At 53.5% G+C, this 26687-nt stretch overlaps 1 protein-coding gene across 17 annotated transcripts in view; it reads right to left on the bottom strand.

Moving 5' to 3' along the window:
• The window catches only part of GRAMD1B (GRAM domain containing 1B), a 172371-nt gene that overhangs the window by 14302 nt on the left and 131382 nt on the right, over positions 1-26687 (bottom strand). For 16 of the 17 annotated variants that reach the window (XM_043579665.1, XM_043579663.1, XM_043579670.1 and 13 more), the window contains 12 exons: positions 26239-26259; positions 15673-15757; positions 14781-14884; positions 13924-14019; positions 11970-12050; positions 8339-8454; positions 6377-6533; positions 5052-5241; positions 3085-3228; positions 2013-2131; positions 1639-1781; positions 142-245 (listed from right to left, as the gene is read on the bottom strand). In XM_043579665.1, coding sequence (XP_043435600.1) covers positions 142-245; positions 1639-1781; positions 2013-2131; positions 3085-3228; positions 5052-5241; positions 6377-6533; positions 8339-8454; positions 11970-12050; positions 13924-14019; positions 14781-14884; positions 15673-15757; positions 26239-26259 — 1360 coding nt within the window. Of the gene's footprint in view, positions 1-141; positions 246-1638; positions 1782-2012; positions 2132-3084; positions 3229-5051; positions 5242-6376; positions 6534-8338; positions 8455-11969; positions 12051-13923; positions 14020-14780; positions 14885-15672; positions 15758-19022; positions 19837-26238; positions 26260-26687 lie in introns of those variants that run through there. The other variant, XM_043579682.1, reaches the window with a different exon arrangement.

The following is a 26687-nucleotide window of genomic DNA, read 5'->3' as shown; positions in this document are numbered from 1 at the left end:
TTCTGGGCGGACTTAGGGACCCCATGATACTCCTTCCCCGTCTCGGTCTGCCCCCCCTCCACTCTCCATGTCTCCTGGTCCCCTGGATGGTGGCGGCCGGATGCAGTTCGAGCAGCACCGATGGCTACAGCGCATGCTCACCCAGGTGGCGGAAGTAGTCCTCCAGCCCACTCCAGAAGTTCTTCTCGATGAACGTCTTCACTAACCCCCAGGGCTGTTTTCGATAGCGCAGCTCTGTGGAGACCCTGAGGGAAAAGCCAGAAACGCGATCAGCCATTTCCTGGGCAGACCCTCCCCTGCCGCGCAAAAAGAAATTCAGGTTTAAGTCCACACTTGATCTTAGCCAAAAGGCCGAGAAGCGATTTCAGGTTTAAGTCCAAAGCGGCTTCGCATTTGTGCCGCACTTTACGAGGTGAAAAGTCCCTTCACACCACACCCACCACGCCATCTGGTCTCCCTGGCCGCCTTTGGAGATCAGTGGAACTGGTGGCTTTATCCTCACTTTGCAGGTGAGACAACGGGAGTTCTAGACTAGTCTAGCGGACCGAAGGCTAACAACAGGGCTCTCGACTCCAAGCCCATAGCTCTATTGTGACACCACGCTGCCTCCTCCAGATGGTGCCAGCCAGCCATGGGGGTCCTTTTTGCCTTCTGCAGACACTTTCAAGTCCAAATCAGGCTCTAGGGTTCCATCATTCCCACCTTTCACCAGCCCTGGCTCTTGCCACCTTGACCTTGCCAGCTCTTGCTTTTTTCCAAGTATTCTCTCTCCCAGTCACGGGTCTCTCTGCTTGCATACTATCCCCTGCCACTCCTACACAGCGGCTCTGAAACAGGGCTCCTGTCTTTTTAATGTTTATTTATCTTGAGAGAGAGAGAGAGAGAGCACATGCGCACACACACGGGAGGGGCAGAGAGAGAGAGGGAGAGAGAGAATCTCAAGCAGGCTCCAGGCTGTCAGCACAGAGCCCGACACGGCAGGGCTTGATCCCACAAACTGTGAAATCATGACCTGAGCTGAAATCAAGAGTTGGACGCTTAACTGACTGAGCCACCTGGGCACCCCTATGCTCCTATTTTTACGGCTGCCTGCCCTCCTCTCCCCCCAACCGTCCTCAGGGACGCCCTGGCCTGACGTCAGCATGCCTACGCTTGCGAGCCACCTCACCCTGTCCCCCGAGAAGTGTTCAGGGGGTTACAGGCGGGCGCCTTTCTACAGAGGTTTATCTGAGGTCAACAAGCTGCCTCTGTGTGAACTGAATAGAAAGAACGTCTAGTCAGGAAACTCTCCAAAGAAGCTGGAAGGGAGAAGCCTAGACACTGTACGGGGGCGAAGGATGGAGGGGACAGGAGGTACGAGGGGGCGGCGGGGGGGGGGGGTAATAAAGGAAGGAAGGAGGGAGGTTTAGATAAATGCAGACAGCAGCACAGACACCCCCCCAAAAACTGTTTTTTAAAGAGGAGGATGAGAAAGGTGCAGGCCCCTTTGAGACGTGAGTGTGCAGAATGTCCCGATTCCCAAGAGGGCTCCCTGTAGCCTTTCACCAAACACCCGTTTTATTGCCAGTGCATGAGCGAGGACATCCGTGCACACCAGGGACTTCCTGTGAACCCGCTCAGGCCCTCCAGACGCCACACCTGAGTCGACTCTTGTTCCGAGCCACGCGGGTGAGGGTGTAGCGATTGATGGTGTAGAAGTAGTCGTGGTAGGGCACGTCGTGCGTGAGGACCTCGGCGTCTATCACGTAACATTCACTCTCCTGGCTCGCCTTGTACATGGTCTGTGGGGAGAAGGGTCCACCGGACATCGCTAAAGAGAAGCAAGGAAGGGAAGCATCTCCCCTGCCCACCGCACGCTTCTAGGCGGAGGACCCAGAAACACTGGGAATGGGAGGACGTTAGGTGTTCCCACCTCAGGGCTAGACGATGCTTGCCACCCGAGAACTTCTTCCTGGCGTACTAGCCCTGATCCTTCTTCCTGCCGCTCTTCGCTGCCCCTGCCCTCAACTCACCTGTGTCTCCCTGACAGTGGCAGTTTTAGGAGCCAGAGGGTTGGTGAGGGTGATGGTATAGAGAATCACTCGGCTCTGGTTGCCATTCTCTTCCTTTTTCCATGGATGGAAGATGATATCTGAGGGTGGAGAAGAGCCCTGGGATGAGGGAGGGAAAGAGGCATGCCCTCACCATATCCGAATTTCCCCTCCAAGTGAACTCTTGACTGTACTGACTGCCGACTGACCCCCAAAAGGAAGCCAGTGGGAGCCTGAGGGCCCGGAGAGGAGGAGGGGAGGAGGGGGAGTCGAAGCAGAAAGAGGCTCATTGTAGCATTGCCGAAATTCTGCACAGGGCTCCAGAATGCTGATTGTTCCTGGGGCTGGGACAGGCAGTCTCGGGGCCACCTGCGGGGGTGCCGGCAACACTGGAGCCACTGTGACGAGGGCCTGGGATCCTTGGGAACAAGCCCTCTCCTCTAAGGCGTGTCCTCCCCGTGCCCGCAGCATGCCCTCTCCTCCTGGCAGAGGGCTACGCTCTAGATGCTCTTTCACAGACTCAGATGCCTAGTAGCTCTGCTGGGCCAGAACCACACGCTTGCTGGGGAGCAGAACAGGGGCAAGGGGAGGAGACAGGAGCACGCAGGTACAAAGCAGGAACGCAGAGAGTCCTAGGTTTGAATCCTGGCTCGGGGTCTACTTGGCTGCGTGGCCCCGGGCAAGCAAGAACAGTCTGAATTCTGGTTTCCTCCTCGGTACCCTGGAGACCGCAGTGCTCACACACATGGCAGATCCGAGGGTCACACGAGATAACGTCATGTGCCTGGCACACCACAGGTGCCCACTGAGAAAGGGTCGCGGCTACTCTTTGTTAGATGGTGGACTCTGGGAGGTCTTGCCCACTGGTGAGCCTCTGGGGCCTGGCACTGAGTGCTGGGGGGGGGTGGGGAGCAACCAGCAGGGCCCTGGGGGAGCCGGAAAGGGGGTGCCCCGGGCCATGGGGTGGCCTGGAACAGGAGGGAGCTTGGGGAGAAAAGGAAGAAGTGTGGCCAAGAGGGAAGGGACGGGAGGCACCGGCCCCGGAAGGACTGACCGGAGAATCGCCGTTGCTCCATGAAGTCCCGCTGGAAGGGCGAGTCGGTGAACAGCAGGTCATAGAGCTTGTCCACACTGAAGTTGAAGACTTCATTCACGTACTGCCGGCCACTCAGGTCCTCGTAGAAGGCCTGGACCTCCCCTGCACCGAAGAGCCACGGAGAGTGAAGGCAGAGGGGCGGACGGCCCCAGGGACGCCCCCAGAGCAGTTATGTCTCTGTGGCTTATGTGGCCTTACCAAGGGTCAAGGGCGGCCGGGTGGGTAGTGGTTAATGACCTCACCTCTGCCCTGTCTCCTCCTTCGCCCGCGTGCACAAACTTACTCTAACTGGCATTCTATTCAGCCTTGCTTGACAAAGAGTATGGAAATGTGCTATCAGCTCTTCTGTTTTCAAGGCTTCCCTTCCTAATCAAGGTGATCTTAGACTAAAACTCAGATCTCACTTCCTGAGCTGAACTGGTAACCTCAAAGTTATCAGTTATCCAGAGCCTGTAAGTTAACCACAACAGACGACAAAAGGCATTGCAACCATGGCACAAGTGCGTTAAAGGGACATGGATTCATCTGGAATAACCTGTTTATATAAAAGCTTCTAAGGCTGGGCTGGTTTGCAGGGCCGTCATCCCTTAACCATACAAGCCCTGCTCCGCTTCCATAAGGCACTGCGATGTTTCCCCCAGGATTTCCACACCCTCCACCTTTCTCCCGTCTCTATTTGCTCCGGGAGAATGTTCCTGAGGGTACAGGCGTGCTGCTAAAGCCCCAGCGCTCCTCCCAAGCCCTCAGCACCCCACAGTCCCTAACTGCCGCACCTACGGAGGCTGGTATGTGATCTCAGGCACGATGCTGCCATTGCTGGCACCCCTGTGGCCCAGAAGCGTCACACAGGGCCCATGACTGCACAAGACAAGCACTATGGGAGCGGTCACGTCTGAGTTTATGTGACTGGAGCCCTTGCTGCTATGCGGTACCCAACCCGTGCAGTCATTTGCACTGGCCCTGCATCCTAGATGGAGTAGGGAAACCAGGCAGGGGGGAGAAAGACACTCGAGGTGACCACAGGAGGGACTGTCCTCAGATGTTCAAATGAGCACCGTCCACCAGTTCAGTGGATCAGCCAATTTCATGAAGACTGACAATTTGGCTTCTAGCCCTGGAATGTCAGAAGCCAAACATTCCCAAGCTAGGTCCTAGAAGCTAACCCTGTGCAGGAATGAGGTACGAAATACTACCTAGAAGTACTGGAGAGAAAGGCAGACTCTGGAGTCCGAGTGACCCAGCAACACCTTTCCTTGTAGCCTGGTCTGAAAGCCCAATGCTGGAGTCACTAAAGCAAGGTTCTAATAAAATCTGATTATGTCCAGGGGCACCTGGGTGGCTCAGTCGGTTAAGCGTCCGACTTCAGCTCAGGTCACGATCTCATGGTTTGTGAGTTCGAGATCGAGCACCGCATCAGGGTCTATGCTGACAGCTCGGAGCCTGGAGCCTGCTTCGGATTCTGTGTCTCCCTTTCTCTCTGCCCTCCCCCGCTCATGTTCTGTCTCGTTCAAAAATAAACAAACATTAAAAAAAAAATCTGATTATTTCCAGGAAGCAGCTGACTGGCACTTTCCTGTGGCATATACACTGCCCTGCATCGCATCTCTATGGGGAACGAACAAGGCAACGGGGGGTTACACTTAGTGACAAGACGGGATGGCACGACAAAGCATTATCCATCGAGTGAAGAAAGACAAGTATGGCATAACATGGATCCTGCAGTGACTACCCTGAAAGATGTATGTTAATAACAAATGAAATTTAAAAAAAAAAAAAAAAAAAAAAAAAAAAAAAAGGCTCTGTTACCCACCCGCCCTTCCACTGGAAGCCCAGACACGGACTCCAGCCTTCCTACACGACATCCCATTAGCCTTCAAAATGGAGAGAGGAAGGGCCACGCTGCACACCCATTTTCCAATGCCCACCTTCATCATGGGTGTCGGAAGAGTCACTGAGCTCGGTGGGGATGTCCTCGTTGTCATTGAAGTCCAGCGAAGGGGAGGTCACGGGTGCGATGATCTCCATCTTCTCCCCGATGATGTTGTCAATGGCAAGCTCCTTCTCCAGGGACCCATCGCCATCCAGCACCTCCTCCTCCAGGGGCAAGCCATCAAACTAGAGTGGGGACGAAGCCGTCACCCGACAGGGGCAACCTGCTGGGGGGTCTCCAAAGGGAGATTTCCCCAGCCTGGGGAGCGCTCACGTTCACAACACAGCTGCTCAGGAGCTGGGCTGGAGTCACACCCCAGGGGTTTTCCCCAGCTCCACCGTGGAAGATGGGAGAACACAGGAGAAGGTTCTGCCCTTGTCTCGCTCACCATGGAAGAGCACACCAAGCCCCAGCAGTGAGCAGAGTTAGTGCCTTCAGGCACAGCTCTGTCCCTGGAGCCAGGCGACAACACGTCAGCCTGCCTCTGGCTATGACCCGTCTGCTCAGAAGCTCAAAAGCTTCATCGGCGTTTTTAAATTTATTCTCCCCTTAGCCTTGGAAGGGAAGAGATACAGGTCTTTCCGTTTTTGAGATAACCTCAGAGACAGAAAATGGAGATTCGGCACCAAACGAATAACGTTTTCATTCCAAGGCCAGGTGGTCTGCTTGACCCCTACGCCAGTGGAACAGGAGGCCCCCCTCTCGGGAAATCCTTTCCAAGAAACCCCACCCATTCTTCTACCTGCCAGCCACCTGACACTTCCTTCATCAGGTTTCCATCCCCTCTGTAACCAAGTCTCAGAGAATAAAGGTCTTTCTTCTGAACACATTTTTCTCTTTCACAAAGTCTAGCTACAGTGGGAAAAGAAATCGGAGTGTATATACGCTAGGAACTCAAAAACTAATTATTGAATGAACAGGAAAGAGGTATATAGTCCCAGATTCATACATGATTTTGACCTCAGATCAAGGCAGTAAACACACACACACACACACACACACACACACACACACACACACAAAACCCTGGGATAATTCTCCACCGGGAGTGAAGCCCACGTCAGTGAACTTGGAATGGTTTTTATCCACTCAGAAAGCAAACAAAATCTTATGTTCAAGGCACCGAGAACCCATCTCTGGATCCTGGGACTATGCTGTTAGAGAGCCCACCGGCTCTAGGATGCCTCTGTGAATAAACTGACCACAGGGCAACCAACCTCCCTTCTGACCACTCCCCAGGCTGGGGTCCTGTGAAGTTAGCTCGGCTGGGAAACACTGGCCACTGGATTGGGGGAGGAAGAAAGGTCTTACTGCCCATACCGACACGGGGGCTTCGCTGCTCCCTGTGGATGTCAGCGTGCTGTTGGTGATGGATTTCTTGGGTAGCTGAGGACTGGCATCTGGCTTGGTCTCGATGCTGCTTTTCGACGAGCTGTCATTCACTTCATTCTCTTCCACGGGGATCTCCTCACAGTAGCTGAGAGAGGACACCATACATTCCTGTTAACCTTGCTGCCAAGACCACCAACTATTCCAAGAGCCCCAGATCTGTCCACCCCATCCCAAACTATTGGCTTTCTTGCTTCTTTGCTTTGTGAATGATCTTCCTCAAAACACCACCCCCCTGCTACACTGTTCTCCTGGCGCCTTCTCCCCACCCTGCACCCCCAGCCCCATGTACAATGTCCAGCTCCAAAGTCACCTTTTCTTAGATTTAACCATGCCTAAATACGACTATTATGTGTCTTAAACTATCTTTCGCCCACTGGCATCCCATCCCATCCCAACCAGACCCTTTGAATGACATAACCGGTCTCTGAACACACATTTTATTTCCCACACAGTGATGAGGATGAGACCCCGGACACGAGGGCCTTTTGTTGATAATGCCCAGATTCTGTATCCTAACCAGTGAACTTCTTTGCCTTGGATGCCTGAAGGGAAACCCTCCTTGAGGTAGAGGTGGGTGTCCTTGTAGGGACACTTCAGGGACGTCACTGTAGCCTTTCCCAAGGGAGCAATCATCCCCGTCACCAACATCTTAAACTTTACCTATCGCCCCATCTGGATGCATGACAACTCTTGAGTAATCTATTATGTGCCTCCTAAAGATAATCAAATAGACAGATGTTCACAGAGATTAAGTGATAACTACCACTAAATGTCGGAAATCCTACCTGAGCCCAGGTCTACCTACGACACATTCGGTGCTCTTTCCTGGCCTTCTACTGCTCTGTGCCTCACACACCACCACTGGGCCCCCACCTACCCACATTCCCATCTTTCTCAATCCATCGACAGCATGAGATACAACGATGCTTCCTTCTCCCTAGAGCCTCCTTCCCTTGGCCTCTAGGATGCCAGGTCTCCTAGTGTTCCTCCTGCCTGGCTGGCTGTTCTTCCGGGATTTCTTTTGTTGCTTCTCCTTCTTGTTGAGTGTCCCCAAGCTGAGTCCCTGAACTTCTTTTCTTATGTTCATTCAGCCACTTGGTGGCTTCAGCCAATCTCACGGCTATCCACTCACAATTCCCTAATTTACATCCCTCGCCCAGACTTCCCTCGTGAACTCCACACTCACAAACACAAATGTCTATGTGACATCTCTACCTGGCTAACAGTCCTCTGAGACCCAACCTGCCTGATCTTCTCCCTCAAATCTGGTCTATAGTATTGTCCATCTCGGTTTGGAACTTCTCTAGTCTTCCAGTTGGTAAATCCAAGAAAACCTTAAAGCCATTTTCGGTTCCTTTCCAAACTGTCAGCAAATCCTTCAAAATGTATCTGGTTCTACTTTCAAAAATATATTCAGAAACTAACCACTTGCTGCCATTTTTACTGCTACCCTCCTGGTCCAAACCACCTTCACCTCTCATCTAAATGATCTAAATTATTCAAGCCTCTTAGCCTGTCTGCTCTTGCTTCTCCCTGATCTATTTTCAACCCAGGAGCCAGAGCGATCCTATTAAAATGTTAAGTCAGTTATCAATTACCTACTCAAAGCCTTCCCAGGGCTTCCTGTCCCACTCTGAGTGAGAGCCAATCATCATGTTGGCCAAAAGGCCTTCAGAATCTGGCCCCTGGCCTCACCTCTTCCCGCTTGTGCTTTGTCCATTCCACCCACCCACCCGCTTGCTTTTCTCTCTGCCTGGGAAAGTCTCCCCACAGGTAAGCTCATGGTTGACCCCCTCACTTCCTTCAGGGCCTCACTTAGACATCACTCCCCGGGAAGGCTGTCCCCACCATCCCAGTCCCTCTTGGAGAAGCTGCCCTCTGCCTTCTCACCCCATAGTGTTGAAGTCGTCATCGGGGGGCACGTAGTCCTCGTCGTCACTGGTAAGGCCCAATTCATTCCCATAGCACTGGTGAACAAAGTGCCAGAGCTCCTTGGGACACAGGGGCTGCAGGAGACAACAGAGTGACTGCGACCCTTCCTTCCTCAGGACCCCACTCTACATGGAGGCACTGAGTTGAGCTGGACTCCCTTGAGGGAAGGAGAAGCTGGCCTCCATGCTCCTTTGCTGGACGAAGAGGAGGGTAACGCCTCTGTGACATCTTCCTCCACCTCTTCTTCCCTTTTCCAAGCCCATCGTCAGATACCTAATCTTCTGCCAAAAATATGGCTTTCAGTAGAGCCAGGAACTTGACCTGTCCCCACAACTCAGGTTTGCATAATGGAATCAACTGGCCCCTTAAGGACGGTAACTATCCATCTTTTGCTCCTATGGATGAGGTCGAGCATTAGGCGTCATAAGCCAGTGTTACTCTGGGGCCAAGGTGATCACAGAGCGTCTGATTCGGACTCGGTCCCTTGAGCCAGTCTACCCAACACCTCAGATATCTCTTTATACTAATGCTGGCCACGTAGGCCTTACTGCCTTATGTTCAAGAATGAGGTGTGACCTCAGAGGCCCATTCCATAGTTGGACAGTTCTTGTGGTTGGAAAGAAGCCTATATTCTCATAGTTCAAGGGACCTCAAAGGTCATCACATCCAACCCTCTCTTGGCTACCTGAACACTTCCTTCTTTATTGTCACGCAGAATCAGTTTGCCTACAGTTCTATGTATTAGTTCTAGTTTCTTATTTCACTGGGTGTCTACAGGTCCTCCTCAAAAGTACTGTCCTCAGAAAAGTGAGCTCGCATAGGGTTCAGATTTTTGGGAAAGAGGCAACAGAATGTGGAAGAACTAAGACTGGATAGACCATGAATGAGTCTTAAACTGGAAGGAGGGGGAGCAGGTGGTAAGGGAAGTATGTGAAAAAGACAGCAAGAGAATTAAGAAAAAGAGAAGCAGTCAAAATACCAAGATAGATTTTTAAGTGAAACATAAAGAATGTTTCCCATCAATAGATGCGATGAAGAATCTGAGAATTCTCCGAGTCCATCCTTTCAAGGTTATGGTTTAAGAAGCAGGTGCTGGGGCGCCTGGGTGGTTCTGTCGGTTGAGCGTCTGACTCTTGATTTTGGCTCAGGTCATGATCCCAGTGTCATGGGATCGAGTCCCACATCAGGCTCCATGCTATCAGCACAGAGCCTGCTTGAAATTCTCTCTCCCCCTTTCTCTGCCACTCCCCCCCAAATAAGATTAAAAATTAAGGGAAAAAAAAAAAAAAGCAGCAGGTGCTGGCAGATTGCCATGAGCCAGGGTTCTGGGTTTCCACCTAAGCAGAAATGCCTAGAATAGCATAGTCAGGGCTCTCCCTGAGCTGGCGGGTGCTGGCCCTCACAGAGCCAGAGGGAAACATCTCCTTTTCCTTTATCTGGACCTCCTGCCTCCTATCTTTGGCCCTTATGTATAGCATTCATCCCACCTGGGACGCCTTTGCCATTCTGTGTTCTCCCCTTCTCCATACACCCTTCCCTGACCATTCCATTTGGCTTGGCTTGATTGACCACAAGCAGGTCAAGGACAATCGGCACACATCTATTTTGTGAGAGTTCCTGTGAACCGTATGGATGTCCATCCCTCTGTCTTATCCAGCAATGACAGTGGTTGTGAACTGAAGATCCAAACAGGCCAGTGGACGTTAAAACACATTATCATGTTACTATTATTGATAGCTACTTAAGGCAGAAGATCTCAGCTAAAATAAGTTACCTAGATTTATGCCAGGGCTGTAGATCTTCAGGTTAGAAGAAATTCTAAAATTTTTTTTTTAACATATATTTTATTTTTGAGACAGAGAGAGACAGAGCATGAACAGGGGAGGGGCAGAGAGAGAGGGAGACACAGAATCTGAAGCAGGCTCCAGGCTCTGAGCCATCAGCCCAGAACCCGACGCGGGGCTCAAACTCACGGACCGCGAGATTGTGACCTGAGTTGAAGTCGGACACTTAACCGACTGAGCCACCCAAGCGCCCCATGAAATTCTAAATAATAAATCTACCCAGTTTACTTCAGATTCTTCAGGATAGAATTAGGGTAGATAACATACATGTCATATATATAATAACTAATTATAACCATGTAACTTCTTCCTATGTCTCTTTCCCTGGCTTGGGGGCTATTTATCAACACACCCTCCGCCCTGACATCTGAGTTTTCTAAGGAATGTGGCCATGATATCACATTTATCTGTGTCCCCTCAGTGTCCTTCAGACACTCAAGCAGTCAAACTTGTGGCTGTATTAACTCTATTTCCCTATTTTCTGTATTTTTTTAACGTTTATTTAATTTATTTATTTTTATTTATTTATTTATTTTTTTTATGTTTATTTATTTTTGAGACAGAGAGAGAGCATGAATGGAGGAGGGTCAGAGAGAGAGGGAGACACAGAATCTGAAGCAGGCTCCAGGCTCCGAGCTGTCAGCACAGAGCCCGACGTGGGGCTCGAACTCAACGGACCGTGAGATCATGACCTGAGCCGAAGTCGGACGCTCAACCGACTGAGCCACCCAGGCACCCCTAACGTTTATTTATTTTTGAGACAGAGAGAGACAAAGCATGAACGGGGGAGGGTCAGAGAGAGGGAGACACAGAATCTGAAACAGGCTCCAGGCTCTGAGCTGTCAGCACAGAGCCCGATGCGGGGCTCGAACTCACGGACCGCGAGATCATGACCTGAGCCGAAGTCGGCCGCTTAACCGACTGAGCCACCCAGGCGCCCCCTATTTTCTGTATTTTTGATGCTCCGGGATCTGAGGCCTTGCTCACTGGGGAGGGACTGCCCCTCCTGGGGTTAGGTAATTCCTGGAAATAGAAAACCACATGCCTGAAGTGCATCTTTCACACGCGACTGACCAATCCGAGGTGGATACCACCTTCTTTTCCAGCTCTTACAGTCCAGGTCCCTAGTATGCAGCTTTATGTACCCCAGGGACAGGTACCATGCACCCAGAGACAGTCTCTGTGCCCTGAAGCCAGGTGGAATTATTCAAAGTAGCTGATCCTCAACCTGTCCGCCTGCTTACCCTGCCTCACCTATTGCTTCCTGCAAAAAAAAAATCACAATAAAAGCTCTGGCACGCTTTCCCCCTCGCTCTCTCTGCCTCCTGGCTGACGCCGGCTGTCACTTCCCCGTGTGTTTCTGCATGGTGGGATGCACCTCTGCCTCTAGGCACCCGTAAGCCTGAAAACTGATCCTTTCCTAACAGTCACCTCCACCTCTGTGTGTCTCACCATTCCTGACTAAAACAAATGCTGGCACATTTTACAACAGTGGGACTGAAGTGTCTGAGGTCCAGGAAGGCCTCGGTGCAGACAGCGACGAGGCTGCTCACACAGCACCACGTGTGGGAGAAGACGTAACTCACCCCGAGTCTGGGGGGCTTTCCCGAACCACGTGGGCGGCTTTGGAGCAAGCCAATGTCCCAGTAAGAGCAATCTTTCCGTGGGGCCCCCACCTCAGGGGAAAGAGCATTCCAGATGGATGTGCATGCTGAGGCTGAAGGAAGGAGCTGGGCGGCACTTACCTTTTCGAGGAGTGCATTCTGCCAGAGCCGGAACATCATCATGTATGTCCTATCCCGGGCTCCGAATGAAGTGAAAAAGTGCTAGATTTGGGGAAAACAGCAAGAAATATCTGGTAAGACTCACGATATAACGAATGGAGGAGACAGGGTGCTTCATCCTTTTAAAAAAAAAAAAAAAAAAAAAAAAAAAGGAAGCTGCTGGGGCACCTGGGTGGCTTAGTCGGTTAAGTGTCCGACCGTTCAGCTCAGGTCACGATCTGATGGTTGCTGAGTTCAAGCCCCGCGTCAGGCTCTGTGCTAACAGCTCAAAGCTGGAGGGTGTTTCAGATTCTGTGTCTCCCTCTCTCTCTCTCTCTGCCCCTCCCCCATTCACACTCTCTCTCAAAAACAAACATTAAAATTAATTAATTAAAATAAAAGAAAACAAAAATAAACAAAGAAGCTGCTGAATTCATCCCCAAATGCTACAGTTATCTGTGACCACGACATCAGGGTACTCTCGTGATGGGGATGAATCCTCGGGGTCTGTGTACCTGGGACCCCCTAAGTCCTCACTGTCACCAAGTCCTTCATTCACCCATGTTTCCTCGGTGCTTCTCTCTCTGGGTGGAGGTTTTCACCTCCGTAAAACAGCTTCTTTCACCTACCGGCTAGAACTGGGTTATTAAGTGCTGAGCTTTGAACTGGCCTTTGAGAAGACAAACCCACTAACCCACTCACCCTTTCAATATTAAGTCAACAAATAACTGAATGTAGTACGTGCTGGGTACGATTTTACACATTTGGGATACAACAGCAATCAGGACAGGGAGGGACTCCTGCTCTTTGTGCTTACACATTAGTGGGGACCCTGTATAACGTGCGGGAGGGAAATGATGGGAAACCAGATGGTACTGAACACGATCCAGGTGCTTCCCAAATGCTGCTGCTTCATTTTAATCACACAAAAGCCTTGGAAAATAAACATAACTGCTAATACCTAATAAACAGGCTGGTGGGGATCAGGTGACGTCTGTAATCACAAAGCTGATTCGTGAGAAAAAACAGAATTCAAACCAAACACCATCTGACCCCAAAGTCTCATGGTTGTTGCCACTGAACTGCCTCAGTCCAAGGGCATGGCGGACCTGTGTTCAGCAGAAGCCTGGTCCACCCCTAGCCCTGAAGCGATCAGTCTTCAGGCTCTGGTTAAAGATCAAAGATCACAGTGTTTTCTCTGCCCTAAATGTTACCGACCACATTTTCCCCATCCTGATGTGCCGAATCCATTTCCTACCAGACTCTCATCCCTTTTTTATTTATTTTTTTCAATCTTTTTTTTTTTTAATGTTTATATTTATTTTTGAGACAGAGAGAGACACAGCATGAGCAGGGGAGGGGCAGACAGAGAGGGAGACACAGAATCCGAAGCAGGCTCCAGGCTTCCGAGCTGTCAGCACAGAGCCTGACGCGGGGCTCGAACTCGCCAACGGCGAGATCGTGACCTGAGCCGAAGTGGGACGCTCAACCGACTGAGCCACCCAAGCGCCCCTGACTCTCATCCCTTTTGATGAGCTCTACACGGATATATAATAACATCTTACATGTGTACAACGCTTCATGATTTAGTGTTTCCAAATATGTGATGTCATTTCAAGAGTGTTATAGGAATGGCTGGCTCCATTTTATACATGGGAAAACTTAGGTTGAGAGAGGCAACGGAACACACCTACAGTTACGGGACTCAAATTTAAGTGTTCCGGCTCCAAGTGCAACGTTCAGCCGTTCCATCTTCACCCCTGCTCAGAATCCAAACACCCTGACCCAGTGGAGGTGACCCCATGATCTGCATCACCTGACCATCCGTCGCTGCCATCCTACTGGCTTCCATATTCATGCAACTGTGGGACGGAAGTGGGAGGCTTGGGGACAGGGGCAGCGGGGAGCAGAAAGTCCAAGGTCGGACTCCACTTACCTTTTCTGAGTCAGTGCAAACTTGGATGGCATTGGGAATGAGGCGAGCTGTTTTTTCTTTAGTCATGGAGCAGATGTCTTTCAAACGGACAGTCAGCTGGCACCCCACAGGGAAGGGAGGGTGGATAAGGAGAGGAGACATTAACTGAGTCAGCAGTGAGCATTCGCACGGCCCCAGTTCAGAGAGGGGAGATCACGTGTCAGTCTACGTATTTCTAAACCTAGAAGGGACCTCCTCAGAGATCATCTGGTTTAGCCCCCTACTTCATGGAGGCCACAGGGCGACGTGGTGGCTGAGCCTCACCTAGAGCCCAAGGGTGCCTCAGCTCCTGGTGCAGGGAGCCTTCTTTCTCAAGTCTACACAGTCCGATTAACGTGCAGAGGCCCCGTGCTACTTGCCACTTACAAAAACACAGAACACCGGCACTGGATGCAACCATAAAAGTTACCCAGTTTACCTCTTCCCACTTTATCTCTAAGATAAGGAAATAGAGAAAGAGCAAAGGACCAGCCTAGTAGCACACAGCTCACTAGGTGGAGAACGCAGATAACGTACAAGCCAGTTCTGAGGCCAATGTTCCTTTTACTCAGCTATCCTCCGCCTTGCAGAATACTTAACTGCATTTGCCGAAAGCAAATGCTCCCACACTCTCTTCCACACCCGGGAGGGAGGGAGGGAGGGAGGGAGGGAGGGGAAGATGTGGTAGAGGAGGTCTATCCCTCAAGACTCGGCCTGTACATTTAGGAATTGTGCAAAGGTGTGGGTGGAGCACGAAGTCAACAAAAAGGGGCAGGTGGGGGCAGCTCGTTCAGTCACAGCCAAGGGGACAACCCCGGAGGCAAGCCCCAGGTCTTTACCAGAGTTTCCCAGCGGAAGATGTTGCTGTAGAAGCAGATCCAATTTTCAGAGAGGTAGAGTCGGCCCTGAAGAAGAATGTCTCTTTGGAGTGCACATGAGTAATCTGTGGTAGGATGGGGGGCAGAGAGCTCAGAGACGGGACGCATCTTCAGTGAACCACTACAAGTTAAGCATGCCCGCCCTCCACCAGCACTGGGGGAGCCCAACTGCCTCCCACTCACTAGGCTCACTAGGTGGGTGAGACCCTTGAACTAGTGGCCAAGGGAGTCCCTGGTGTCTCATGTGATTTGAAAGATCACCGTGCTTCCGCCTGGAGGCAGAGGAATGGATGAGATGGCAGAGGCGGGGCAAAGACGTCGGAGGTAGAAAAGGCCACGGGGTGCCTGGGTGGCTCAGTCGGTTAAGTGTCCGACTCTTGATTTCAGCTCAGGTCATGACCTCACGCTTTATGAGATTGAGCTCTGCATGGGGCTCTGCACTGACAGCATGGAGCTTTCTTGGGATTCTCTCGCTCTGCCCCTCCCCTGCTCGTGCTCTCTCTCAAAATAAATACTAAAAAAAATTTTTTTTTTAAAGTCAACGAACACCCCTCCCCTACACAGTTACCCCAACCCTTCACCGCTGGGCCATCTACAGAGGTTAAGAATGGCAGAGACTCCTTCCAGGTTGGGCTTTCTGTCAAGGCCACCACACACATGGTACTTAGCCCTGAGCCACAACCACGAGGGTCGGCGCTCTGGACATCTTCTCTCCCTGCTCCCGGACAGATGTTCTCGCTTGGGCTGGCTTTTATGTGGGCAACCTCGAGACAGAAGCAGCCTGAGTGCCGTCCTTGGGATCCCAGACCTCCTTCTTGCCCCCTGCCCTCCATCCCCAGGTCTCCCAGCTCACCAACAATGAGGCGCTCCGTGTCTGGAAGTTGCTTAAAGAGCTTTCTGAAGTCTTCATTTCTCTGCTTGTAAGTTGGGCTTAATACCTGCATGACAACGGCCAAGGTTAGCAGGATGCTTCCAGGTTCTGTGGGGCTGGGGGGGCAGATGCAGGAAAAGCACCTGCTTGCGTGTTTAAAAGGCAAAGATGAGGCCCTGTTATCCCACAGACCCTAAGTGGCCAGGTTAGGCAAAGGGAGCTTCGGTATTATGGAAAAACACCGTGGAGAGAATCTGCCACTGAAAAAGTGGCAACCGACGCAAAAACGTCAAACAGACGAAGCAGGGCCCACATCACATCCCAAGAAGAGAAAAGAAGGAGGGACACGTCCAGGGTGCTTCCTGGGACCCACCATGAGAGCTATCGCTGTCCTGCCTTCTGCCAGCAGGAAGTACCACCTTGACAGTGAAACAGGGGCCCAGAAGGGCTCCCTCAGCCCCCCGGGAGGACCCAGAATATGACGGTACTCCGTGTATCCCTCAGAAGTGGTTATCATGACTAATACAGTAAGTACTTGGCCGTGTATGAAATTCACAACAAGAAAAAAAAAGAAATCAAAATGGAGGACTATATCAATGTGACGTCTCAATTGTATCTCAGGAAAACGGGGCAGGGAGAAGACCTGCACTTTACCAAGACTGGATTTTAAAAAACCCGTAAAGCTAGTACTAGGGTAAGCACACAGGTAGAGGATTTAAAAGCACACCTGGCAACTAGAGGCACGCAGCCTTCATTCCCTCCCCACCCTTTATAAGACTATCTACTCCAACACTTACATTACTGATGAGAAACAAAGGCCAGAGAGGAGACCCCTCCCCAAGGTTTCTCCAGCTGGTCAGGGGCAGCTTTCTGGATTCCTGGTCCTGAGCTCACCTCCCATCACTGGTGCCACCAGGGGACCCTGTGTCCATCTAGCTTTTTGGGTGCCTCCGTGCAGACTCGTACCCATAAACTACCTTAGCAAATCCTCCATGGAAATTCCATCAGCCAGCTGAATAGACAGGAATCCTGATCTTTCCAAACTTACAATCTTAAAATTAAAATGAAAAATTAAAAAAAAAAGGTACCCGAGGATGATACAAGAAGACAGGTGCACGACCCAGGAAGAGCCATGCATTGCGACAGAGAAACATGTGTACTCCACCCAGGAGGTTCACTGACCTACTTATGCCAGGAGTGCACGGGTGCACACAGATTGTCCTGATGATGGCGACAGATAGACCTTGGCCATTTACACTCTCTCAGCCACTTCCCTGGGAATCCACTGACATACAGCTGGGTGCAATGAATTGCAATGAAATGCACCTTAGACTGTTCGTTTTTGACTTTCTGTGAAGCTCGCTGGCCTGTGAGCAAACTCAGGCTGTGGCCCGACCACATTCAGAGCCTGCGGTTGACTACCTGAGCTAAGTGGCTCAATGGCTTTTGTGCCAGAGGGAAGAGGAATATCACAGGAAGTTGAAGGGGACGTAATGACAGGACTTCAGTTTGGGGAGGATTTCTGGAAGAGATTCCCAGTGGATGCCGTGCTACCTCCCTCCCCCCAGGCAATGCTATGCTGCAGAAGCCCAAACTGCAAAAAACACCTGCCGTGTGTTTGAACCAAGTATCAGGGCCATTGGGAGTGAGTGTCTAGAAGCCAACCTCTCCTGTGGCTAGAAAAGACCTCCCAATATAACACTCCTCTGGCCTATATGATAGCTCCAAACAGATACTGAGATATCCAATCTAACTGGCTGCCTGGCCTTGCAGAACAGAGCCTGCACAATGAAAACCCCTGCTTGACCACCTGATCATCAGTAAGTTCCTAATTATGTCTGACCTTCTTTTTTTTTTTCAGTGTATTCATCTACTTTGAGAGAGAGAACGCACAAGCTCATGCATGAGTGTGGGAGGGGCAGAGAGAGAGAGAGAGGGAAAGAGAGAATCCCCATCAGGCTCCAGCTGTCAGTGTGGGGCCGGGCGCAGGGCTTGAACCAAAAACTGAGTCAGATGCTTCACCGACTGAGCCACCCAGGCGCCCCTTCTAGAGCTATAGTTAAGCTAATACAAAATGAGTTATTACCATGTACCAAGCATCGTCATTATTAGCCCTTCATATACATCATTTCATTTGGCCACAGATTGTTTTCATTATCCCATTTTACACACTAGGAAGTTGAGGCACAGAGAGGTTAAGCAACTTGTCCAAAGTATGTGGTTACCAATCGGGAGGGGAGAGCACGGACCAAGGTGGTCTGAACCAGAGCCCCTGGTCGGAGTCACGGCTCCATGTTGCCTCAGGATCTCGGTGCCAGGAAGCAAACGACAGGATGCCCCAGCAGAGCACGCTCTCTTGCGGATGAGATGTTCACCTGCTTTGGGGCCCCCGCTAGCCTTTCAGGCCCACGAGTGGGTCTTTTTGTCCAGGGGTGTGGTAGTAAAGTTTCAGTTTTTCAAGGGGAAGAAGTTCTGGAAATTTGTGGCAGCACAGTGGGAATGCACTTAATGCTACTGAACTGAGAAATACTTAAGATGGAACATCTTATGTTCCTTACCACGATTAATTGTTTTTAAATGAATGCAACGATCAAGCGGGTCTTCATTACCACACTCCAGTTATCAGCCTGAGGACCAGCCTACCGGATGGCCCCGAGCCCCCTGCAGGTGAAAGCGGGCATCAGGCATCCAGTTACCTGAAGCCCAGAAGTGTTCCTATTCCTAATGGGCTTTCCATAGTGCTCCCTCACCCAGATTTCCCTCACATCCACTGGGAACTCGGGCATTTTACAGAGGTGCACAGTGCACGGTGTCTGGCCATAATCTCCACACCAAACCTCTGGCAAAGGGAGGGAGCCACTCCTCCCCTCTCCTCAGAACAAAGCTGCAGCTGTAGGGAGGGGGAGGGCAAATCCCGCCTTGACCTCTGACCTCGGCCAGTTCTACAACAAGTGGCTTGGGTGTAGGGACTCCTCAACTTGGTCTTGCATATAAATGCTCCGATTTCTTCCCGGCTGGCTGCCGGTGTGGATGGCGGCCGCCTTTGCCTCCTAGACTCTAAGTAAATACACGGTAGGACGACCTGCCACCATAGATCCTTGTGACACAAGAGACCTGACCCTCTGCTCCCCGCCACCCCCCCAGCCCGCTCTTAAAGCAATCTTCTCCAAGACTGAGCTATGGCTCACCTATTTTAATTTAAAATCATCAAAGAACTTTGGCTCAAGGATTATCAAGATCTGGGGCCCTTGGGTGATCTGGGGCCAAGTGACGAATTACAGAGGCCCAGCGGAATGTCACTCAGGCCCGGAGGGGTTGGGAGGCACACTCACGGCTGGGATTTCCTCAGATCCGTGCCCAAAGCAGAGCTCTGCACCAGCAGGCGTATCTGGAAACTTCTTCAGGTACCACTGCAAAGGCTGGCTGTCCTGCTCCAGCAGGAGGCTCCAGAGGACCCCAGACTCCGTCAGAGATTCCATTGCTCCCCACGGCTCCGCCTCCCAGTGGAGCCCCGCTCCTTGAGCTCTGATTCCCTCAGGATGAAAACAGTCCGTCTTGTCTGGGCTGGACACAGATGGGCAACCTCTGGTGGCTTGGCAGAGAGCCTTCGTGACCCTGCCCGGCCTCCTTTTCCCTCCTAGAGCTCTGCTCTCAGCACGGAACCTCACGAGTGGGAGGGTGTAGTCCGCATGGTTCCTGGGACAGACTGGCCAGCCAGTCTCCCATGGCCAGGTTTTGCTTTGTCCCACTTTGGCTCCCACAGTGTGGCCGGTTGTTGGGCTGAGGGTGACCCAGAGGGGATGTGGGGAAGCCCCTCCTCTAGTCAATGTGGACAGCCACTTCAAGAGGCAGGCAGGGGCCAGACGACGCAGACACACGGCAGGTGCACAGGGCCAGCTGAGGGCTCTGAAAAAGCAGGCTCCTGGAGGACAGACAGACTGCACAGGAAGAGGATGACCCCACAGCCAGGTGCACAGGTGCACCCCGCCGGTTACTCACACACAGCTCATAGTTGGTCAGAAACTCCCAGGAGAGAATGAACTCCCAGCTTCCCAGCTCTGTCTGGCCTGTCCCATAAGGCGGGCTGTTCACCCTGCAATCTCTTCCCTGGGCGGGCGCCGGTCCCTATGACTCACGGCCCTCTCCCAGGCAGAGCGGCCACCACTGGCTGTGGCAACAAGGCCTGCTCTCACCCCCACCCCTACACACACCCCTTTCCTCCCAGACCGTGCTCTGCTTAGCTGCCCAGCAAACAACTTCTTTGTTAGAGTTGCCCGCCCGTGGCAGGAGGGAGGCAGGGTGGGTGGGCGGGCAGGGCCAGAGCCCTCCACATGCTTCAAGTTACAGGATCTGGGTGACGGTACTGGCCAACGTCCTCCAGTAACCCCCTGGCCTAGCCTGGCCTCCCCAGCAGATGTTTCCTGCAATGGAAAGTAGCTGGCCGGGGCTCCTGGTGGGGGAGGGGGTGGGGGAGGTGCCAGGAGCACTCCTACTGTGGTGAAATCTGAAATCGGAGACTCTAACGGCCAGGGACTTTGGGAGCACACTCTTCCCTCACTGACCCACCGGTCCACCAACTACCCTGTGCACAGGGGCAGCAGGAGGTCGGGAAGCTGGACTCTTCGCATTGTAGATATGCCGGGAGGGAGAAGTCGGGCAGATGGCCTGGAGAAGCTGACGTCACCAGCTCCGGGGACCCTGCCCTGCCTCCAGCACTGGCAGGAGGGGGACCGAAGGCCAAAAGGATTCCCAGGCAGCTCCTCAGACCTTGAGGGCCAAGTAGCAATGCTAAGAGCAGAGAATCTGACCCCAGGGTCAAAAGGAGACATGGCTCACCTATTTTAGTTTAAAATAGTCAAAGAACTTTGGCTCAAGGATTATCAAGATCCTTGGGATCTTGGGAGCTGAAGCCAATGGGGCCAGGACGGGGTCCAGGCAGAAGCGGGGGCAGCGAAGAGATAGCCCTGGGACTGGGAAGACTTGACTTGGGACCCCAGGAAAAGTCAGACCTCTGAAACAAATGGGGCACCTGCCCCACGCCCACAGCTATGCCCACTGTGTCTGCCTCAGGGGTCCCAAGTCTGCACATGATGAAGGGGGGCCCTCTGCCCTAAGAGTGTCCGAGGTTAGAGCCAGCGGCACTCAAATATAAGCATGCTTTAGAAGGACTACAGGAATGCATTAAAGATGGAGATGCCTGACTCCCAAACTTCCAGATTCTGACTCTGAGGAGCCCAGGGTTTCCCGGTTAAAAGGTTTTAGAGAAAGTAGAGATTGACTCCTTTCCCAAACTCCTACCTCCCTGTCTTTAGCATCTGCACACCAGACACAGCCCCACGGCCTCCACCTGTCACAAGCATAGGCAGGTAGTTTCATCAAAGCGCTGTCCTCCCCAGGAGGGGTCTAAACCTCAAACAGCCCTCTATCTTCCACAGCACTGAGCGTGACGCGTTCCAGATGTCTGCTGCTCCAAATCTGTTTACCAAACGATCGCATTCCTCATACACTTCTAGAACTGTTCCTGTTTACGTCGCGTCTTCTGTGTGCACAGCCACACAGATCCAGTAATACGTGCATGGCTTCCTGGTGCCCAGTCACTGTCTACGCTCTTCAAACCATACACCCGAGCTTCTCTCTGGCCTGTGTGTGTCAGCCCTACCCTCTGCGGTGTAGCAGGAGAACCGAGTAGTTCCATTTTGCAGGGTGACCAGAATGCCTCTCTCCTGGGCCATACAAGACCCCAAGATCTAGGCAGTACCTACACCCACGAAAGCTGCATCCTTACAGTAATTGCCCAGAAACGTTTGTTTATGGCTGCAGGCCAAACAAAGGGATGACCTCGGTCGGTCGGTCGGGTGAGGCATAGGCAGGATACACCCAGAGAGAGAACTCTTAGGAGACAAGTCTCAGCGCTCAGCCTTTGTCTCCTACACCCCCGACAATGGGCTGGGATGGGCAAGGCAGGACGTCAGGCAGCTTGGGCCTGAGACGAGGGAAATGACCCCGAGCTAAACATTAACTCTATGGCAAACACTGGGAGCTGGGACCAAGTGGTACCCCCTCCCTGGGTATGACACGGGGAGGGAAGGGGTGGAGGAGCCCAGGAAAAAAAACAGATGGATTTTGGAGGAGTCCTGGCCTCACCTGGGAAGAATTCAATTAAGACCTTCAAAGGAAATCCCGGCCCTTCAGCCAAGTGCAGGTAGGGAGAAACCAGATGTAGGAGACAGGGGGAGGCAATGAACAGAGAGGAGAGAGATGGGGGCAGGACGGCATCATGCAGAAAGTCAAGAAGGGGGTAGGACTGGGAGGGGTTCTCATCAGGAGAGACGGGACCATTCTAGAGAAGGTGAAGGGTGGGGGTCAGGGGCAGAGGTCAGGAAGACTCTTGGAGACCATGGGTAAACAGGTGCGGACAGACGGGCAGAGCTGAAGGAAGGACAGGTGGCCCCACCTGGAAAGAACAGGCTGCCGAGTCTGTCAGCAGGTCGTCTCTCAAACCCTCCATTTTCTACACTGTTCCCCTAACGTCCCCGGTTTCATGCCCACAGAGCTTTGTTCTCTTGCTCTCAATCTCGTGCCTGCCAGGCCTCCTTGGTCAGTCATTCCGTAGGATCGGCGCGATCGCTTTCCTCGCCACCAAAAAGCCAGCATCCCCGACCAGGGGCATGGGGCAACTTGGGCACTGAGTCTCTCCCAGCCACCAGGGTCTAGGCTCCTGACCTCTGACCTCAGACAAGCTCCTTCCCTGGGTTGCCATGACGACTGACCCCCACGAAAGGGGTGACGCAGAAGAGGACAGTACCTGTGCCCACGCGAGGCACCGGACAGGAGAGCTGTGACTGCTTCCTCCAAGATGCAAGCCGACTGTACCCAGCAGGTGCCATCTTTTGGGGGGCAGACCACACCCCTTCCACCCCCAACTCTGCCCTTGGCTCCCTCCAGAAACTAAAGCCCTGTTTCTGCTCATCCCCCTGGTTCAGGTCTGCCAGGGGCTGTGCCTCCCAGGCTGGGGGCCTTGGTGAATAAAGCTGGTATGGTCAAGTAAGTAGAGGGGGAAGGGGTGAGGGGAAGAAGCGTAGATATAAACAGGCCTGGGAGGGCCTTAGGGCAGTTGTGGATTGCACTGCCTTCATATCCCACTCTTGACCTGCATGTCATATCCCTGGCTAGAGACCAGAAGCCCTCACACCTCAGCCTTTCCACGTGTCTCAGGGCCTAGCCACCTCTTGCCACGGGCACACTCTTTAGGCCCGGTTGGTCTGCCATCATGCTGACCGCTCTTCCCTGGCTAGATAGTAAAATGCGGGAGGGAGGGAGCTGGGAGTGGGCGGGGAGCTGCACACCCAAGCTACTCCGACAACCTGAGATGCTCTCTCAGTGGTCAGCAGCTCTGCGATGACCGCCCCCCCCCCCCACTCCTGAATCTGACCAGGACACTTGTGACTGTCCCCAGAGCTGGGATTACAGAGCCTTTGCCCATCCCGTCAATGATGGCACATCAGCCACCACCACGAGTGTCAGGGGACAGATCACAAAGAAGAGTTGTCAGTAGAGATAAGCAGGGGAGATGGGGCAACACGGTAGGTGTCTTCTGGAAAACCATGATTGGACTATCAGGGGGCAGTGCAGAGGAGGGGAGCGGTTTGAACTGAAGTTTCCTGATGGGGCCTCTGCACGCGAGAGCACAGGCACATGCGCGGCGCACAGCAGGGGGGTGTCCAGCCACCCAAGGACGCAGGCACTGGGGGTATGAGGGCACCCCACGCCCGTGTGCATCGATCCAGGTGGCTCTGGGGAAACACCCAGGTGGTGCCTTCTTCCTGATGGAGGCAGGGCAACGGTGACTCGGGGAACGGTCACGCTCAAGTCCGTGCTACAGATAATGAGCACACTGGTACCATCAGAGCGGGCAGAGACGGGGTGGGGGGAGGGGGGGCAGGGGATGACACCTGCTGTGTGGAACAGGCAGCATCTGGCTTCCCCCACAGATACCCAGAAGTGGGCCAGGCACCAGCCTCGGCCTCAGAAGGAAAGCAGGGTTTTCACCCCAGGTTATCTGAAGCCAACCTTTCTAGGGCTCTACCCACTATGCTAGCCGCTGATCTCCCTCCTGATGTAAAAAACACACGGAGGCAAAGTGGAAAGGTCACCTAGATACAGCGCCCCACACCTCTGGCTCGGGCCGGCTGGAGGTCCCTCGTCACCTCTCCGCGTCCGAGCCTTTGCTCGGCTCTGCCTCGTCCTCCCAGCGTCCACCTAGCCCTTCTCTGTCCTTCTGACACATCATCCCATTTTGTGGCCTGTCCCTGCCCCGTGTCAGACCTCCACAGAGGAAGCCGGGGAGGAAGGCAGACAAGGAACCGCATCTGCCTGGCAATGATGGATCAGGGGGGAGAGGAAACGGGAGCCACAGGAAAACATTTCTGGAGGGGCCTTGTGGGGTCTGGAAGAAGCCCCAGAGGGGAAGCACGCGTCCAGGAGAGCGGTCATCAGGAGGAACGCTAAATGCTGCTCTGCAAAGAGTCCCCCTGTGCACTTGGCCTCTGTGAGCTAATGACTCGTGCCAAGGGGAGAGTCGATAGATGTTTCTGGGATTCATGTGGGGTGAGGGGTGGAGGCCGGAGGAGACACGGACCATCTGTGAGTCTCAGGAAGGCCCGGGAGACGAGATGGAGTGGAGGCCCGTTTTAGAGGGAGACGTGCGGTCAGCGAGGGTCTCCAGCCGCAGGGCGTCGGTCAGGAAGCAGGGCTCTGGCGGCCCGGCTCCTCTACCATCTCCCACTTATCTGTCGCCGGAACGCCTGAGTTCTGGGCCTCACGCGGTGGCTGGCCTTTCCAGCTGGCCTGCGAGAGGCAGTGTCCACTTCCGTCCTTCCCTCAGCCGCCAGCAGTGATGTGCGGGGCCGGGGGAGGCGCCGAGGGGAGAGTGTGGGGAACCTGCCGGTGGCAGACAGGAAGGGAGAGCCGGCCAGAGAATGGGAGTCAGAGGGGAGAGGGAGGAGGAGCCAGATGGAAGAGCCAAGGCGAGGAAAAGTGAGGTGGAACAGAGAAGCCTGACTGAAAAAGAATGAGAGCGAGAGGGACAGAGAGAGAAGAGGCGAGGGTGGGGGCCGGCAACCAAGACGGGGACTCGCGTGTCCAGATTTGGAAGTTTCGATGGTCTGGCACGTCTGCAGCCACCTGCTTCCCGTTCCTTTCGGGGATGCGACTTTTTGGGGCGGAGGTTTCGTCAGGCAAGGGGCGCTGGAGCCCCTGCACAGCTCGCAGGAAAGCGGCCCCCACCCTCCTCCCTCACAGAAGTGGCGTCTCTCTCCTCCAGGAGGTGAGCTCTAAGCAGCACCGGGGTGGGTCCACAGTGAAGGGCTTGGGAATGAGAGGGGACAGTCTGGCTTTTCCCTGACACAGGCCGCCTCAGTCAGCGAGGCCCCCCAACCTCTGCCTTGTCTGTGCCAGGCTAGACGGGCACAGCTCCCCACGGAGCAGCAAGAGGTACCTGACCTGGGGGAATCACTGAGCCCTGTGGGAACACAGCCCGCACGTACACACCAGCGATCCTGACCCAAGTCCCTACATGAAACCCAAGCCTCCCCACTCCCACCCCACCCCCGTGTCCACAAGTTCTGTCACTCACAGCCACCTTCTCCCACACTTGCTGCCCGCCCCCTGAAGCCTGCTGAGGCCCGGCCCGATGCTGGGGAAGGTGGTACCTGCATGATCAATCAGACTCGAGTGTGGGGAACAGCAGACTCGGAGCAGGAAAGACAGCTGACCTGAGGCCAGGCTCTCCACTATGCAGTTCCAGAGGGCAGAGTACAATTTGGTGGCAGGGGCCAGCTGAGAGACTCCAACCGGCTGCTCTCCAGGGGAAAAAGTTCAAACTGCTGCAGCCCAGTCTATGCGATGGGGGTTGGGGTCTTGGAAGGGACTGTTTACCCCACGAAACAGTTTCTGGGTCTGCAGCAGCTGACTGAGCCACCACCGTGGACGACCTCAGGCTACACCTCCATCACAGACCCAGGAGCAGTGAGCGTCTTCTAGAAGGAAGATGCCCCTCGGGACTACTGAGGTGTGCCTTGAGGCAGAAGTCAAATTCTCCTAGATGGGACAGCCTCTCTACTTAAGGGAGGAAAGTTTTCTGGCTGCACTGCCTCCAAAATGTCTTGGCTGAAGGAAGAAACTTTACCCCTGAGTTCAGGCCCCGGGGCTGTCCGAGTCCCAGAATTCTGTCTGTGGTCTCTGGATGCCTCCCCCAGCTGGGCCCTTCCACTGGGGCTGGAAGAGCCCCGTCCAGGAGTCTAGGGGAGGGCCATCCTTCCCAGGTCTCCCTGAATCAAATCCTCCCTCACCAGCAGTCCTGTCCTCCTGCACAGGAAAACCAGTCTATCTGGTGTTTCAGGGAGGGGGCTGGTCAGGGGCCCCTGAGCTTGCTTGCTCAAGCCCACGGGGCGGCCAAACCTCTCCTCGCCACCTCTCCGTTCCCCAACCACCTCCATCCACCGCCCGCTTCCCACGTGCCCGAACGAGAAGAGAAACAGGGATACTTACGTTATACCAACTCTGGCTTTTCTGAAAGGACAAAATAAGAGAAAGCACAATTAGTCTGGGAAGAGATGGTGGGAATGGCCAGGGTATTCCTGGCTCCAGAGGGAAGGTTACACAGACAGCAGAGGGCGGGCAGGGAGGAGGAATCCAAATGCAGCCGGATGCTTCCCATGTGGCTGCTCGAGAGGGGTCCTCCTTTCTCAAGACAGCTCCAGAAAGGAGGCCCAGGGAGCAGTCCATGCTGGAAACCTCACCGAGGTCGGGGCGGCAGGCAGCGGCAGCACCAGCCAGAGCTCAGCTGGAAGGGAGTCGGAGCCCCATCATGAGGTTTTCTGATGGGGGTGAGGGGTGCGCTGCAGGCATCCGAGACCCAGTCCCCAAATGGGCCCTGACCAGAAGCAAAGTGCAGAGAGAGACCAACCCAGCCTTCCGCTCCAAGTCAGCCCCTCTGT

The sequence above is a fragment of the Prionailurus bengalensis genome, chromosome D1 (assembly GCF_016509475.1).
Source record: "Prionailurus bengalensis isolate Pbe53 chromosome D1, Fcat_Pben_1.1_paternal_pri, whole genome shotgun sequence".
NCBI classification, from domain to species: Eukaryota; Metazoa; Chordata; class Mammalia; order Carnivora; family Felidae; genus Prionailurus; species Prionailurus bengalensis.
Note: the sequence above shows the minus strand (reverse complement) of the source record. Positions and strands in the feature narration are given on the sequence as shown.